The following is a 16,395-nucleotide window of genomic DNA, read 5'->3' as shown; positions in this document are numbered from 1 at the left end:
TCATTAATCAGTGCTAGTGCAGCCTATGCAGCTCAGTGAGTGAACTCTGGAGTTTCTGAGCTTTCAAATGAGGCTTGGCCTGTCCATATAATGAGAACGAGAAAACATTTGTCCTTTATCTGTAGGTTAAGACACTGGCAGCCCAGGTTCAGATGTGACTGTAGCAAGAGTGTAGGCCACATCCACCCCCCTTTAAACTCCTGAACCTGAAGAATACTGGTCTAAATCTGTACTTGTATGTTCAAAGCAAAAGAAAGATAAAATCTGTCAACTAGACAAAGCACTGTAGGAGTGAAGACAATTTGCTGCTCAACCAAGCCTCTGCTTCAGTTCTGGTCAGATTACTGGTGGACACTGCCTTATATCCGTCTGAAGGGAGGAGCAACTACACTGAAACTCAAAACAACTATTGTTTACAGTTTCTGTTTGTAGGTTTGGTCTATTGTGCTACCCTAAGTGTGCACTGTGCCTGAGTCCTACTTATCAGTCATTCAAGCCCATAAGGAGTGATTTCACCCTATTAGCATCCCGGCTAGCACTATTGTTGTCTTTGTTTTGCTTTGGGTCTGAGGATGGAGTTATAGATAGGTGATAGATGATTATCTTTCCAATATCTATAACTTTTGAGTTTCAGTGTACCTCCTGCCTTCAGTGTCCACCAGTAATCTGACCAGAACTGAAGAATTGTCTTGGATGAGCAGAAAAAGATCTTCACTCCTACTATGTTTTGCCCAGTTGACTGATTTTATTTTTCTTTTCCAAAGGATCAGACCTGGACGACAGAGGGATTACACAGATATCTTTTGTTCATAATAAAACACGATATTATACTGACAGATGACAAAACACAGTGTTCATATTGCACTTTATTGAGTCCTGAGGTTTCAGAACTGGGCTGGGACCTCACACTCAACACTTTTTGCATTCAGACGTTTGCTCCACACATCTCCAGCACACAATGTTTTTACCACGCTCCGCATCAGTACAGTCAAGTAAAATCAACACTGCATAAAATATTGCACCTTCTTGTGTTGTCCCTAAATGAACTAATGCAGAGTGATACTGACATGGAGGCATTAGACAACATAAAGGTAACTGTGAACTATGACGATGATAAAAATGAAAGGAATGCACAACAGGGACTCTCTCAAACAGACACACCCAAATACAGTTAGGAAGGCCTTCACTTTTTGGACAAACATTACATCGTCTGATGGCATATCTTGGATAAGGACACAATACAAGGTGACAGGACATAGAGGCGAACAGGCATTAAACAAAAGGACTTCATTTCATCATCTATGGCACAAGCAGTAAAATCTGAAAATGTTCAAAATTTCAGTTGAAGTGCCAATTTCAGAGAACTTTTCATTAAGGCTTATTCTTGTTTAAAACGTACATTTAGAAGGTGTTTCTTTTTCAGTCCTTTATAATAACAAGAACAGACATGACAAAACAATGTGAATGCAACCTTGGGCATTCACAAGACAAACTTCATTGTCGTGTCTAGACAATACAAATATTGAGCTGAATACTACTGAGCCATAGTATATAAACAGTATATGCTGCCATAAATTCTTTGGAAAAATACTGTCAAACAAAACAGTACACTGGTATCTGTAGTTGTGGCTCGAAGAAGTTGTAAAAGTGTTACATGTGATGTTAACATTAGACAGTTCATTGCTTCATGGAAGGTCACATTAGAAGTGCTGTGTAAACAGTCAAATAAAGTTATCTAAAGTAAAAAAAAAAAAAAAAAAAAGTGTGTTCACCTTTTCAGTTAATCATAAATTTATGACAGATGTAACTGTTAATGGACATTTATAATTTATACTATTTCTTACTTTTTATGTGATCCAGCAGGTGGCAGTAGATTAAAATTTGCAAAACAAAGCACTGCTTGTGCTGCTACGTCCTATTTGCATCCATTTTATGACAAACAGGGGTTTCACATGTACATTTAGTGATAAAGCCAGCTTGGTCACATGTTACAGGTGCATTGTGGGATGGGTACTAAAGAAATTCAATGATCCAGAATGCGCAGGTTTCCAGATACAATTTTGTTCTCCAGCATAGAACCGGCAGGAATGTCAATTCGATCTCCGTGATTGGCTATAATGATGACAGTTCCCTGGAAGGAGGACGAGGGGGTTTGGTTAACTTTGAAACAAAGCCAAAATAAAAAATAGTAGAAGTGCCATTTCTCATCACAAAGATGCTGCTAATATAGCCAACGATATACTACAAGTTTTAAACATGTAAGGAAATATATGTTTTTATATCTGAAATATACACATCTTGTATTAAAACTTACCTTCAAAGAAACATTTTTCCCAAATGTGACATCTCCAGACACTGTGAGGTGGTCGAGCTCCAGCATGTCTGGGATGCTCTCAAAACGCATCAAGTATTCCTGAACCTGAAAACAGCAGACAGCCAGATCATGAGGTCATTGTTTTACTATGTAAATCAAGAAACATTAAAGCCCCACTGTGTAACCTTTCCCTCAGTAAATAAGCATTAAAGGGTTTTGTATTTCTCAAAAAAATGTTACTGGTTTGCCTGTAATGTTCCGAAGTATGGCTTTAACTTGATGCAGACAAGTGTTTGAGTGCCAACCAGCAGAAATGTTATACAATGGGGCTTTAACATAAACAGTAACTAAATCAGTGGTTCTTAACCTTGTTGGAGGTACTGAACCCCACCAGTTTCATATGCACATTCACCGAACCCTTCTTTATTGAAAAATGTATTTATTTATTTTTCAAGACATAAGTATGTTTTACTGGTGCACAAAATGAACCGTGCATTAACATCACTGTGTTCAAAGAATAAAACTAATACAGTGCCAGAACTCACAACAAATTACATATATACCTTTTTACAAAGACATCACCTTTTTTAATACTACCACACTGAAATTATTTTAATTTTTAACCTTATGTATTCCAATAATGAACTTATTGTATTTGTGGTATTTATTATTTTTAACATTTTAACACACACCGATCACCTAATTTCCATCAGGCTAGAATAATAATGAATATTTACTGCAAATCAGTATAACTTCTGCTGTTGCCTTTGAGAGACCAGTTCAAAATGCGTGGCGTCACCTTGGCCACTCTCATGTCATTTTCACAGCAAAGTCTGTTCCTTTTCTTCGTTTTTATGTCGTTTTATGTTTTTATGCCGTTCGAAAGGCTCATTTAAGTCGGGCAGGTACTTCGATAGGCACATCAAAGGGTGCATTTGTCGAATTGGGGCACGGCCAATGTCTGGAGATGCTTGCGGTCCGCAAATCATACGAGTCGGGTGCGTGTCTTGACCTTCGCCGAACCCCTGAGACTGACTCACCGAACCCCTAGGGTTCGATTGAACCCAGGTTAAGAACCACTGAACTAAATGTTAAAAACAGATATCATTCTGCTATGTAGATGCCCATATATGTCTATGTAGAGCGTACCTTAGTGAAGGAGCTGCCGAGCTTGACGTGTGGCGTAGTGGGGAACTCTCTCTTTGGGCTCATGGTCAGAGACCCAGCGTCCAGGCTGTAAAGGTTGGACATGACCAGCAGCAGGTCGGAGGTGGTCTTCACAGGGAGGAAGCGACTACGCGGGACGTTAATGCCAAGGGCATTGTCAAAGCATTTGATGGCTGCACCCACAGCGGTCTCCAACTGAATCACATTCTGACCCCCATCCAGAGTCTGCCAGAAGAGACATTTGAAGTCACTGTAGTAAAGTGTTTGTGTTGTTTCAGTGTGCAGTATGTGCAGTATGCAGTGTTAATGCTAATTCTGTGAGTATGTTGCTGTTATGTTTTCTATAATCAAATATATTCTAATGTTTAAAATATTGTACCACAGAGCCAGGGTTTTGGTTGATTGAAGCAACAGGGAATATGACCTGATTCTAGAATAAAGGTTACTCAGTTCTGTTTATTGAATGTGTAATGATTATTAATTGCACATCAAAGTTACAAACTACAGAGGTGAACCTTCTGTCGTAATTTAATATCTGTAATCGCGTTGCGCCTGGTTTGAAAGTGCAATAAAACAGACAAAACACAAGCCTCATTTACAGGGACAATACTTTGACATTACTCTAGCGTTTTTAAATCTCCACCACAGAAATTTTGATTGTACTGAAAAATGTAACACTATGTTCCAAAGTACGGCTTTAACTTTCTATTTCCATGGAAACATGCCGCTGACGGGCCACATCCAGAAAGTTATAGTAATAATGTAATAAAATAACCCAAAAAATACATTTTAGCACCTAGAGCTTTTTACGCCTGTTGTAATGAAAACAACATGGAGATTTCATAACAGTTTGGCCTGTCATTCACTCAGATCATGAGGATTACATAAATCATCCAGATAGAAATAAGGAAACCATCTATTTCTTGTTGCAAAAAGTTCTAAACATTCTACCATTTCTCTATTGTCTTATTAAGCTGCTCTTAAGATTTTTCTGTACATGTTGAATGTTATCTTCATTATCTTCAAGCCACAAAATTTTTTTATCAATGCACTTCCTCAATCTCAACCATTAAGCCTTAAACATGAAACATAAAGATTACAGTGCTCATTATACTCACCTTAGGGTTCACTATAATCTCCATGTCCATTGCATTTTGCTCTTGCAGCCTCTTCACAGCAGCCAGAGAAATCCACAAGTTGTTGGTGTTGAAGATTTTGAACTTTGTGACAGATTTGAATTCATCCACATGGGCTTTAGGGACCTGGGCAATCTCTAGCAAGCGCAGTTTACCGTCATATTCAATCAATGTACCACCCTGTGTGTATTAAATAAGCATCAATACAAAATCATATCATCAGCAGTGTTTTAATTACTTAATCATGCACATGTAACTTTTCTGGTGAAGGATATGCCACTTACTTGTGTTCATGGAGATGTTATTGCTTTGCCTGGAATTTTCTACAGAATGGCATTAAACTTGTATATCTCTATGGAGTCGAGCAAGAATTTGTGTTTCGCAGGGGAATTTTGGCAATATAAATGTAATGTTTTCCCACTTTCAAAGCAGTCAAAGCGCTTTACATCATTCACACCAGTGTCCACAGACACTGGGGCAAGACATTTAACCTACATTGCCCCAAGGTCACAACAACAGCATTCATCTGTGGGAGCGGGAATTGCACCACCAACCTGTGGGTCAGTGGATCTGACCTCTCAATGATGTTTACGTTGAGAGTGAGATTTGAACTGCCAACCTTCAAAAAACCTACCGACCGAGCTACTGTTGTCCATATACAGTTGAAAGTAGAAGTTTACATACACTATATAAAAAGGCACATGGTTTTTTTCCCTCACTCTCTGACATGAAATCAGACTAAACTTTTCCTGTTTTAGGCAAGTTAGAACTAAAATTATTTCTATTTGCCAGAATATGAGAGAGAGCTGTAACATTTCATTGCGTGGCACCACCCCTGGACCAACTGGCACGTAACAAGTACAACTTCTGGTTTCAACTGTGTATAAACACTTGCAATTGAATAAATGCCAGATACTTCAGTTTAATGCCATATTGTTATTTCTTTGCTGGGAATTTTCAACATCTCCACAGAGAAAAACTTGTGTTTACCCTCCCCTAGAAAGGTTACACAGTGCACCTTTAAAAACCAAGGAGAGTGTTTTATACCTTAACATCAGCCCGCGTTTTGTCCGTCACCTCCATTACAAACTCACAGCGTTTTCCATTGGGCTGAGAAACTAAGTGGTGGAGAATGTGCAGATCTACGGTGGCTCCCAAGTTGTCTATGTTGGACACAAAGATGTACTCCTTCCCCTCTGCGATGAGCTGGTCGAGGAGGCCTGAGTTATAGAAGCTGGCGTAAATGTCACCGTGGCCTGGAGGGTACCAGCCCTCTGCACTGGACCCACTCATGCTCATGTTAGTGGCCACCGGAAGGAGTGATTCTTTGTTGATACGAGGATACCTGCCAGGGAAAAACAAAGGGAAAAAGTTATATACTAAATGAAATGCTTGAATGAAACTAGAACAAACAAAAAGATAGATACTGTTTTCAGATAATCATAGTTATATCTTCAAAAATGCAGTGTAACGTGGTCTTTTGAATTTTATGACGAAAAAAAAGTTAAAGCAAGAAACATTTGCCATTAACACATAAACCCCCCCGCATATTTCCAATCCAACTTTATTTCTAATGCACTTTAAAAACAACAGAGTTGACCAGAGTGCAGTACACAACAGACATTTTAAAAACACAGATAAACAGACATATAAATAAATAACTACAAACTGTACACTATAATATATTTATCTTAACACTGTGTCTACTTAGTTAAATAAGGTTTATAAATTGTAATCAATTTGTAAACAATTAGAAGCACAGTATATGATTTATTTGGAATTCTTTGAACATCACAACTTCAGGTTAGTCATGTGCATTATCATAAACTGTATATATAAATGGACATAGCTAACCTACTAGCCCCAACGCCCCAAATAGGAAGTGGTCATGGACCCGATTCTGGCACCACCGACTTTCATTTTACATTTGAAAATTGTCACCCCTCTCTATATAACTGCCCCTGTCAGACTTGTCACTTTGGTCTTTATTTCACTATTGTGTCTGTAACTCAAGAGATGAACATTAATAAGAGAAAAATCAGCTGCCTTTTTTCCCCAATGTTGCATTAGCAACAGATTTGATTGACAGCATTGCTAAGTGCCCGCCCTCTGCCAAAACAGCCATGAGGGTAGGAAGGGGCCTTACCTTCAACAGCCTAGTTCCTGATTGGCTCTTTGGTTGCTATGGTACTGGTTGGAAACTAAATATGGAATTTGGCTCCAAATTGGTCCCTATAGCTGCTGTGGGTTACGTCACACTCAGTCCAGTTTTTTTTTACGGTCTATGATATTTATTCATTTTTCTTGTCTGCCCACATTTGACTGGGCAGGTGCCTGGTACAGTGGCTGGTCAAGTAGGAACAGATGCCAGATATGCACACATCTACAAATGTTATTGTGCAATTTCAGATAAGACTTGTGTGTGTACAAATACATTTAAAGGGGTTCCTTGAAATTAAAACATGGTGAACTTCCTTGACCATTCTATGACTTTAAATCATGTTACTTACTACCACTGTTTCCTCCTCAGTACATACAGAACAATGTGAGAATTATATTAAACTTGGTGTAACAAATAACATATTTAGTAAGCCCTCTCTACTGGAGGCACACTAGAGGTAGGCCTATCGCAATAATTATTATATTGATCAGTATAGGAGGTCAGTATTTATCGTGTATACTTTTTCTTTGCACTACTGGAAGTTTTTGGTTATTTTTTGGCTGTATGATAAGATTTAAGCCAAAAAAGGTTGAATTAATAAGGTCTATGACTCATTACAGATACAAACTAAGTACTCAAGTGTTTCATTCTGCTGTTTATTTATTGCAGCTTATGATTTTTTTTTAACAATATTGTACATTTGCAATAGTTTTTGTGGTTTAAATCTGCTCTTGGGTTTTTGTGTCAGTAGTGTAAATTGGTTTCAATATTATTCCTTTTCTATATTTACTTAACAACACATCAAACTTCAAAATATGTTATCGTGACAGGCTAACTGAATGCATACCGCAAGAGGCCCAAAATAATTGAAAAATCATGAAATAAAGCTGTCCAAATTACATATTTCACACTATATTCCCCCAAAATGCACAAGGCCTAAACTTTGAGAAACTTTAATAAACAGTTGCGTAACAGAGCAGTAATGGAATTTCCAACCACACATGACACGACAACACTGCGTGACAGATTACTAACGAGGTCAACCCTACCAGGGTCCACTGACTGGTGTCTGGCATCGTACCATCGTTTCTGTCAGAAAAGCCTCTTCTGCTTTAATATTAGAGCAGTTGGCTTAGCTCATGTTGACCTTTGAATGTCTATTGAACATGATTACAGTTTTTTGCAGGTTCCCCCCCCTCATTATACTGATGACTACTGCATAACAAACACAAATCTGACACGCAGGTACTGATACATTCATAGCCAGTCAATTTCCTATTCAATTTCTAAAGGTTTGTAACACTGAGTAAAGACACATTTCTGTACTGTACACTCATATACCACAACTGTACATAGAGATTATATGGAGGGGTGTCTATGTGACTCATTTACCTGCTCTGGTTAAAGTTGTGTATCTTGACCTGGGTGTGTGTGTACTTCTGCAGGATTTTCTTTGTGTCTTCATCTGTATTGAAGGAGTTCATGAGCACCAGAGGCACGTCTGTTTTGTAGGTCTTATTTAGGTGCTAAAACAAGAAATCATTGGTCAGTTTGTCATTTTCACAGTAATTATTCAAATGGTAAAGACACTGCTGATGCGGCTTCTACATGTAATACGTACTAAACATGGATATTCTTTCTTTTTTTTTTTTTTGTTTGCTTCGACCACTCCACTGTGAACACTTCCTGAGTCATCTCTAATTTAGTTGGCTTTAGTTGATCATTTTTGAAAAACTCTACCCAAGTCCAAAAGTAAGGTGAGGTGACCTGAGCAGACGAACAGTGGCTCGGACACAGGGTGCAAAGTGCTGCTGTAGGAAAGAGAGGTGTCCCATGGGGCTGTTATGAAAAGCACAATATTTCTCTCATGCTATACTCCCATGACTTTACAGCCTCAACAAAGTCCAATAAAAACAGTTTGTACTTCAACCATATGTAACAAATATATTTTCAAACAATTCAGAAATAACCAGAGATAAGAAGAATACTTTGAATATGTATTTGGTTACAGAATACTGAAAACCTGCTTTAAAATGTATTTTGTAATGTATTCTGTTACACTGTCCAATCAAAGTAGTGTATTCTGAATAATTAGAATACGTTTACATAGAGTTGCATTTAAATTATAGTGCAAAAACGCAGCATAGGATTAACAACAGCTTTACGTTTGCTTCGCAGATTATTACGCATTTCATCACTAATTAGAGAAGGAAAAATCACACATGCCTCACCTCAAGAGCAGTGTTTTCTGTTTTTCTCATTAAAACAGTGCAGTTTGAACCTAAAACTGTGATCAAGTACTGCACTGTATCCCTTAGATTTTAGGAAAGTGACTTATTCTGAATCCTAACAAACTGTACCAGAATACAGTTACTCACACTTAGTATTCTGAACAATCGGCTGATTAATTTAAATAATTAACGTTAACCGATTGTAAAGATGTGAGTGTTTGAGTCACGAAAATTACTTTATCGACTTACCGTTCAATTTATGGAAGCTAGAACAATACATTTTGGACCTCAATATTTATCATAAGTATTTCTTTTGCAAAAATGGGGAGATTTGGGATATTTTAGTTGTAATAGCATAAGATTTGAGCTGTGGAGAGGTGAGTTGGTCCCTTTTATGGCCAATTATTGGTAAATTCTGTTATGTATTTGTTGCAGCTCATGTCTATTTAAAAATCGTTTACTGGGATTATCCTACATTATTGAAATCTTAATAAGTGGCATAATGTAGTTTCAATATTATCGTTAACTGCAATATTTCTCTGTAGCAGTATATCGTGCTTCAAAATTTGTCAAAAATTTTCAAGACCTCCAATGTAAAGACTCCAAACCTCCACCTAAACACTGTTGCCATTTACAAATATTTTCTGAGTCCACATTTTGTAAGCAAGTCCCTCTCCTGCTGCACACTGGCTCCACTGTTTTTCATGAGAGCCTACAGACCAGAGGCCCACATTGCAACAGATCCTCTTTCACTACCACTTTCACTGGAAGCTCCTGTTTAAAAATGCATGGATTTCCAAAAGCAGTGAAGACATATACAGTAATGACAGCTCATGTACACAAAAAGGTTAGCTAGCTGTTACTTTCAATGCCATAAATAATAAATGAGAATTCAATTAGGTCAGTTTTCCACATTGTGCCAGGCAGGGGGGTCTTCGTTACATAAGAGCATTGTGAATGGTATTTAATTAAGTGTAGGGGATGTTTTTTCATTAAAAACACTGTCATTTCCACGATAGCTTAAAGGCAAATTCCTCTCTGGTAGATTTTATGTTTTAAGGTTTGGTAGCTCATCTTTTGTCTTTAGAAAGTTGCATTTAGTTTGACCAGGCTACACAGATAAGTAAAGCAAATCTATTTCAGTTACCAGATATTTAGAGCGTGTAGTTTCATATTGACTTTTGAACAGCTTTACAATAGACACACAGCTAATGTACACTACCAGTTAAATGTTTGGAGACAGTTTTTTTTCTTTATTTTTACTACGTTCTACATTTTATATATATACAGAAGACATGAAATATATGAAGTAAAATATATGGAATTATTTGGCAAAGAAAACAAGAAAACAAGAAATACCTAATAACATATATATTTGATGTCTTTTGTGTGTATATAAAATGTAGAACGTAGTAAAGATAATGAAATAAAACACTGAATGAAAGGGTGTGTCCAAACGTTTGACTCAGTGTATATTGTAATTATCTTCCATTCTTGCGCCATGCTGCATCCACCTTGCTTGTTTTCACACTCACACTTCAACATTGACATTTCTTCACAACCGGTATCAAACTGATTCTCATTCACAGAACACACACCCACAGCAGACAATCCACATACACTGACCACAGTAATACATTGATTATTTTATTACTGTGTTTATTACTGTTTAAAGAGCCCATATTATCCTATTTTCTGATCTATGTTATAATGTTGTTTCCTCATCACACACAGACCTGGAGTTGTTTTTTGTTTCATTCACACATGTTTAACACAAACCCTGTATATTTAGACTGAGTTCTTCTCTCAAGCTGAAAACACGCTGTTCCACAATCTGATGTCATGTGGTGATACAGGAAGTGCTTCACTGTGTTTTTAAACTCCATACACCTTCACTAGAATCAAAATCAGAATTTTTACTGAACAAAAAGGTAAAAGGTAGTTACTACGGTAGGTAGTAACTTGAAAACTGCCACTACATGATATCACAAGGTGGGACAGTGCGTTTTGAGCTCAAACATGTGTGAATCAAACAAAACACAACCCCAAATATGCTTTTGATGAGATAACAACATTCTAAGATGACTCACAGCTCACAAGAGTCAGTTTTGCTCAATAACAAGTTCCCGGTTTGATTAAAATTGTAATTGGTTGTACCTCTATCTGCTGCACAGTGAGATCCAGAAATGTGTTTTCGTTGCGGACGCTGATCAGGCTCTTGGGCCCTTTACATCCCATACTGGTGCCCAGGCCTCCATTCAACTTGACCACCACCAGTTTATTCAGACTGTTGGCCACATTATCAGGAAGTCCGCGAGCTGCTATTTTATCGTAAGGCTGAATCTGTAAGAAAATGAGAATGAGAAATATATTGTGCGCATAGTAAACAGGGAAAATACAAGTCGAAAATATAGTAGTAACTTGACAACGGGCCGAACAAAGAATATTTCATCATAGTCAGCAGTTGTGTCAATAATTAAATGATAAGATAGTAATAGGTTAACAGTTAGATTGGCTAAAGTAAACATAAGATGCATGTATACAATAAGGAAGTTGGCAGGTCATTCAACTTCAGATAAAAAAATATGATTAAAAAAAATTTGCGGAATTTGAATGAATGGATGGATTGCACAACAGTAAGTCATTCTCTGTTGAAATACTTGGCTTTTGTAGGTGCTGTTGTAATGTGTTCTGTGTTCAGGAGAATGTGTGGGTTTATGAGAAGCTGAAACGGTTAATTCATCACTGTTCCTGAAGATTGAACTCAGATGGTAACCAAAGCAGAGCAGCAGAAAGGACCAATGCCAACATATGATCTAGCGTGAAGTCTTGTGTCACCTCCTCTGACCCGAATGGAAGATGGTGTTACAACCATAACACAGCAGCTCATCACAAATGGATGTCTCATATTACTGACAGGAAATCTATATACCTCTATATACCAAATATAGTTAAAGAATTCTTGCTAAAAAATATGACAAAACAATAAGACTATAACAAAACAAATAGGCTTGAACTTGGAACCAAATGAGGGACTGACATGTTTGAACATGAATGCAATAACAAATATTAACAAATTAGCCACAAGTGGCAATGATCCCTCATCGCAACCCGCACCTACGCCATGCTTTGCCCCAACACCTAAGCCCCACCTTGCCCTAACCCTAGCCTAAACCTAGATCTAACTCCTACCCTTGAGCCTGTCCCTACCATAACCCCTAAATGTGACCCTGACCTTGACCATAACCCTAACTCTACCCTAACCCCTAAAATAACCCTACCCTAACCTCTAACACCTAACTCCTAACCCTAACTCCTAATCCTACCATTTTTTAATGTGGTGATTAAAAAATAAATAAAAAATCCAAGATGGCGAAATTGCTTAGGGGACGCTATTGGCACCATTTAAAAATTTTCTTTCTACATTATGTCAAGGGTCCATACTCACTCCGGAAACTTCACATCTCATCGGTTCACTAGCAGCTACTATTAGTAGTGCTTTGTGATATTAATAGGCCCTTTACCAGCTTCTGACGCTCGGGCCTAAAATGTGTCGTGTGTGATTGTTGGATTGTGAATATGTGATTCCCCAATAACACCAAAATAAGCATAGTGACTGAGCAGCCCAACCACCAAAACCTGCAGCTATTTCATGATGACACGCTCAAGTAAAATGAGGATCCTCAATCACCACACCCCTGCCCTAATTACAATGTGTCCATTCACGAAGCAATTTGGCCAGATTAAAAGTACCGCAATAAACATGAAGGTCTATGAAAAGGAATCACATCCAACAGCTTATTTAATGCATTGTCATTGTAAGAAACTCTCAAAGAGTTAGGCTACTTTCTATCCATAGCCAGACGGCAAAATTACAAGTCCCAAAATTGATGTCCTTCATACTGAGGTAAAGGTATGTTATGATAGCCCTGTGGTAGATGAACATTATTATTTTTAAGATTAAGAGTGTGCATCACTTATCCAACTAGCCATTTCCAGGTTAAATCAAACTCCAAAAATAAAACTGGACTTGGGATCATTGTATTGTAGAGAGATGGCAGGCCAGCCAAAGGGTGTTTTGTGCTATGAAAATACATAGCTTTACACAGATAAGATAAAATTCAGTTTCCCACCCAGCTCTATAACAAACCTGAAGGAAATATAAGCCTTGTAAATGGAGCAAAGGCATCTAATATTACTGATGAAATACATAGATGTGTTTAACCTGAGTCACATGGCATTGCACAGTAATAATAATCAGTTTAAAGTAAGTATATAAGCTTTAATGGTCAAAAGGAAATCAATTTTAATTGGAAGATAAATTCATTAAGTGCACTAAGGTCTGAGAACATTGATGCATAATAAAATATCTTACCGAATCCTCTGGAGGCCTTTGTATTTTGGGCCACTCCACTGATGGTCCCTTGACTTGTAGGAATCGATGGAAAAGTTTCTCAAAACCCTGAAAGTCTTTTTTAGCTACCTGGAAAGAGATCAGATAAAAAAAGACATTTGAGTAACCTGAGATTATTACCTTGATAACAAACTTAAATATTACATGTTTTTTCATTTCACACATTTAATTTAATTTTATATTAAATCTTGGGCCTGTCACAGTGATTACCTTATCTACTTAATGCTCACTAATATGTTGATATTTATAGGGTGTAGCCTTTTCTGATATTGCTGTAGTACATAACGTTTGATATGTTGAGGGTTGAGTAATTTACATCTCTTGATAACTACTTCCAAACTACTTAAGGTGATTCTGTTATTTATTTCACCTCATGTTATATTACTTTAACAATCAGACTACTCCAGACCTCCATTTTGCATGTCCATTTATGTAAATAAAAAAGGAAAAAGAAGTTACAGTTTCCATTTCAATATTATTGTTTATCATGATATTTTTTCTCAAAATGTGTCATCGTGAGTATGGTAACTATCCTGAAACAGATCTTTAGGACACACCTACACAAAAGCACGACAGGGTTTACTTAAGGTAATACTTTTTTGTACACTCCTACAACAAATCATGTTGGTGCATTATAGTCTACACTAAAACTCATGTAAACTTGAGCAACATACAGGAATCAAAGCAGTTTAAATGGGTGTATAAATGAACTACAGTTTCCCATTCATGACACTATTATGACATACACTTCCGATAGTGACTGCTCAAGTAGGAGGAACTCAACTGGCAATGTGCTCCAGTGTGTGTCATTCCACTGTTTTCCAAGGCATTTTGTGGGACCACCCTATTAAACAGTACCAGATGCTCCTGAAGACAAACATGAACAGCCACAGAAAGTTTGTTCATACTTCTTTCTCTGGGCCTTTGGAAGTGTCCAGCAGTTTTCCCAACTCGGTGTGCATGGAGCTCTCCAGCTGCTGTCGCATCATTTCCTGGAACTGTGCCATGTTGTTATCTGGTGCCCCCTTACTTATACCTGGAAATAGTGAAGAGCTTTAAAATAATGCTTAGCAACACATTATGAACAGTTTGCAATAGAAGCGTGGTTTGTATTGTGTGCATGGGGGCCTCTGCAGTTTGTTTTAAATCTAATAATGTTTGTGAGTACCTTTGGGGTTAATCATTAATTAAGATTACCATAGCTATGGTCATTAAGTTGTTGTTTTAGAGCTAATTTAGACTAATTTTAGACCATACTTTTCAGGTTTAGATCTAGTGGTACTCTGGTGGTAATATTATCTTAGGGGCTACTTGGCGCAAAAAGAAACTAAGAAACATTGGGCTATGTCACAGATCATCTATTCCAGAAGCCCAAAGACAGTCAACAGTTGTAAAGTAAAGCTTACACGGTTGACAGTGCGTAATAATAACTTATAAAGCCAGTCACATAAACTTAATATCATGTCTGGAAAAAGCCAACAACTGAAATATTTGTGTTTCCATTGCCTAAGAGCAAAGCATGACCCTATAGAACCTTTTTACAATCAACCTGTGTGGACCTTGAGGCTCTGTTATCATCTCCCTGGCATGGGAGCTGCCTGCTAATCAAAGTATATATATATATATATATATATATATATATATATATATATATATATATATATATATATATATATATATATATATATATATATATATTTTTATATAGATATATAGATAGATATATATAAACGGTACTCTCTCTAAGATTTAAAAAAAAAAAAAAAATTTTTTTTTAGAATGACAAAGTTATTCAAATGCTGCCACAAGCAGCACACTGTATGTCTGAACACCAGTCAAATAGAAAATTAATGAGACAGAATCTAGGAGACAAACCATAAATGGTAGTCTGACTGAGAGAAAATAAAGTCCAAAAATGTAGACTATTCGGCTGGTAATCCATTCCAAAAATCTGGTGTCACTTACCTTGTACATAAAGTTCCATTTTTCCCCTCATAGAAGTTTATAAAACATTTAACAAATCAACAAAAAACAAACAATCAAAGTCCTTAGAAATGTTTCCTTTGAGAGCAGAAAGCTGGCCTCTTTCAAAACCCACTCATTGCTGATGTGTGGAGTCCTGTCCTGATAAAAGACTTCAATGGATGTGAAATTGTGACAAGTGCAGCCAAGAAGTGTGGACATCCTAGAACAAGACCTACTAATTATATTCTTCATCCTCATTTGCCAGTTTGGCCACTGTAAACTACGTCACAAAACTAAGCACTCAACCTATGAACTGAGGCCCGGCTGTTTCAAGGATATATCACTTTATTGCCACGCTGTCGGTGTGTCAAAGCCCTTTCAGTCTGTGGAATACAATGTGGATATTAAACACAGGCGTCTCAAACCTGCGCTGATAAGTATTTAATGCGGAACTGAATGACAAATGGGTGGACGAGATAAACGGGTTGTGCAACTGAAAAGTCCCAGCATCTTTAACGTACTGCGCATTTGAAGATGGTCCAATATGCTTCCCTTAGAATTTGCGTTTAGGTTGAATGTAGCTGCTAAAAAAGCGCAAGACTATGCACACCAACGCAACACAGTGCTCAACCTCAGCGTATATGGCACAATACAGCGCTAATACAAAACATAAGCTCGTTAAATTCAGGACTTACTGTGTTACAGGAGGGTGAAGACGAAAGAAAGTGTAGCTGATCCGTTGAGTTGTCCAGCGGCCGTAATGACCGCAGCAATCCCGCGGATGAATCGGATGGACAAGCGAAACGAGCTTTACTTTAACATTGAACAGCGAAGGCAGATAGTTAATGTATCCAGAATATATATATTAACACACAAAAACTGTGATAGTAATAAAATTGAATGAATTGTGTTCTTTTTCTGAAATAAACTACAGTAACAGTTGAAGCCAGGACTGCTCGGACGTTAGCAACCAATCACCGAAGAGATGTGCGTGACGCAACTCTAAC

The 16,395-nt window shown here is 37.5% G+C and overlaps 1 protein-coding gene across 2 annotated transcripts; it reads right to left on the bottom strand.

Moving 5' to 3' along the window:
* Window positions 1-853: 853 nt before the first annotated feature.
* ugp2b (UDP-glucose pyrophosphorylase 2b) lies at window positions 854-16,208 on the bottom strand. 2 transcript variants are annotated; one of them, XM_033979209.2, is made up of 10 exons: window positions 16,084-16,208; window positions 14,332-14,459; window positions 13,385-13,492; window positions 11,167-11,352; window positions 8,171-8,304; window positions 5,665-5,962; window positions 4,600-4,797; window positions 3,464-3,706; window positions 2,315-2,419; window positions 854-2,131 (listed from the first exon to the last, which is right to left on the bottom strand). In XM_033979209.2, the coding sequence occupies exons 2-10, from the start codon at window positions 14,428-14,430 to the stop codon at window positions 2,024-2,026; spliced, it is 1,479 nt and encodes a 492-aa protein (XP_033835100.1). In that variant the 5' UTR covers window positions 14,431-14,459; window positions 16,084-16,208; the 3' UTR covers window positions 854-2,023. The 2 variants fall into 2 exon arrangements, with proteins under 2 accessions (XP_033835100.1, XP_033835099.1); XM_033979208.2 differs by lacking the exon at window positions 16,084-16,208 and adding an exon at window positions 15,389-15,794.
* Window positions 16,209-16,395: the final 187 nt, after the last annotated feature.

Source organism: Periophthalmus magnuspinnatus, chromosome 15 (assembly GCF_009829125.3).
Source record: "Periophthalmus magnuspinnatus isolate fPerMag1 chromosome 15, fPerMag1.2.pri, whole genome shotgun sequence".
Classification (NCBI taxonomy): Eukaryota; Metazoa; Chordata; class Actinopteri; order Gobiiformes; family Gobiidae; genus Periophthalmus; species Periophthalmus magnuspinnatus.
The sequence above is the reverse complement of the archived record's forward strand: the minus strand, read 5'-3'. Positions and strand labels throughout refer to the sequence as shown.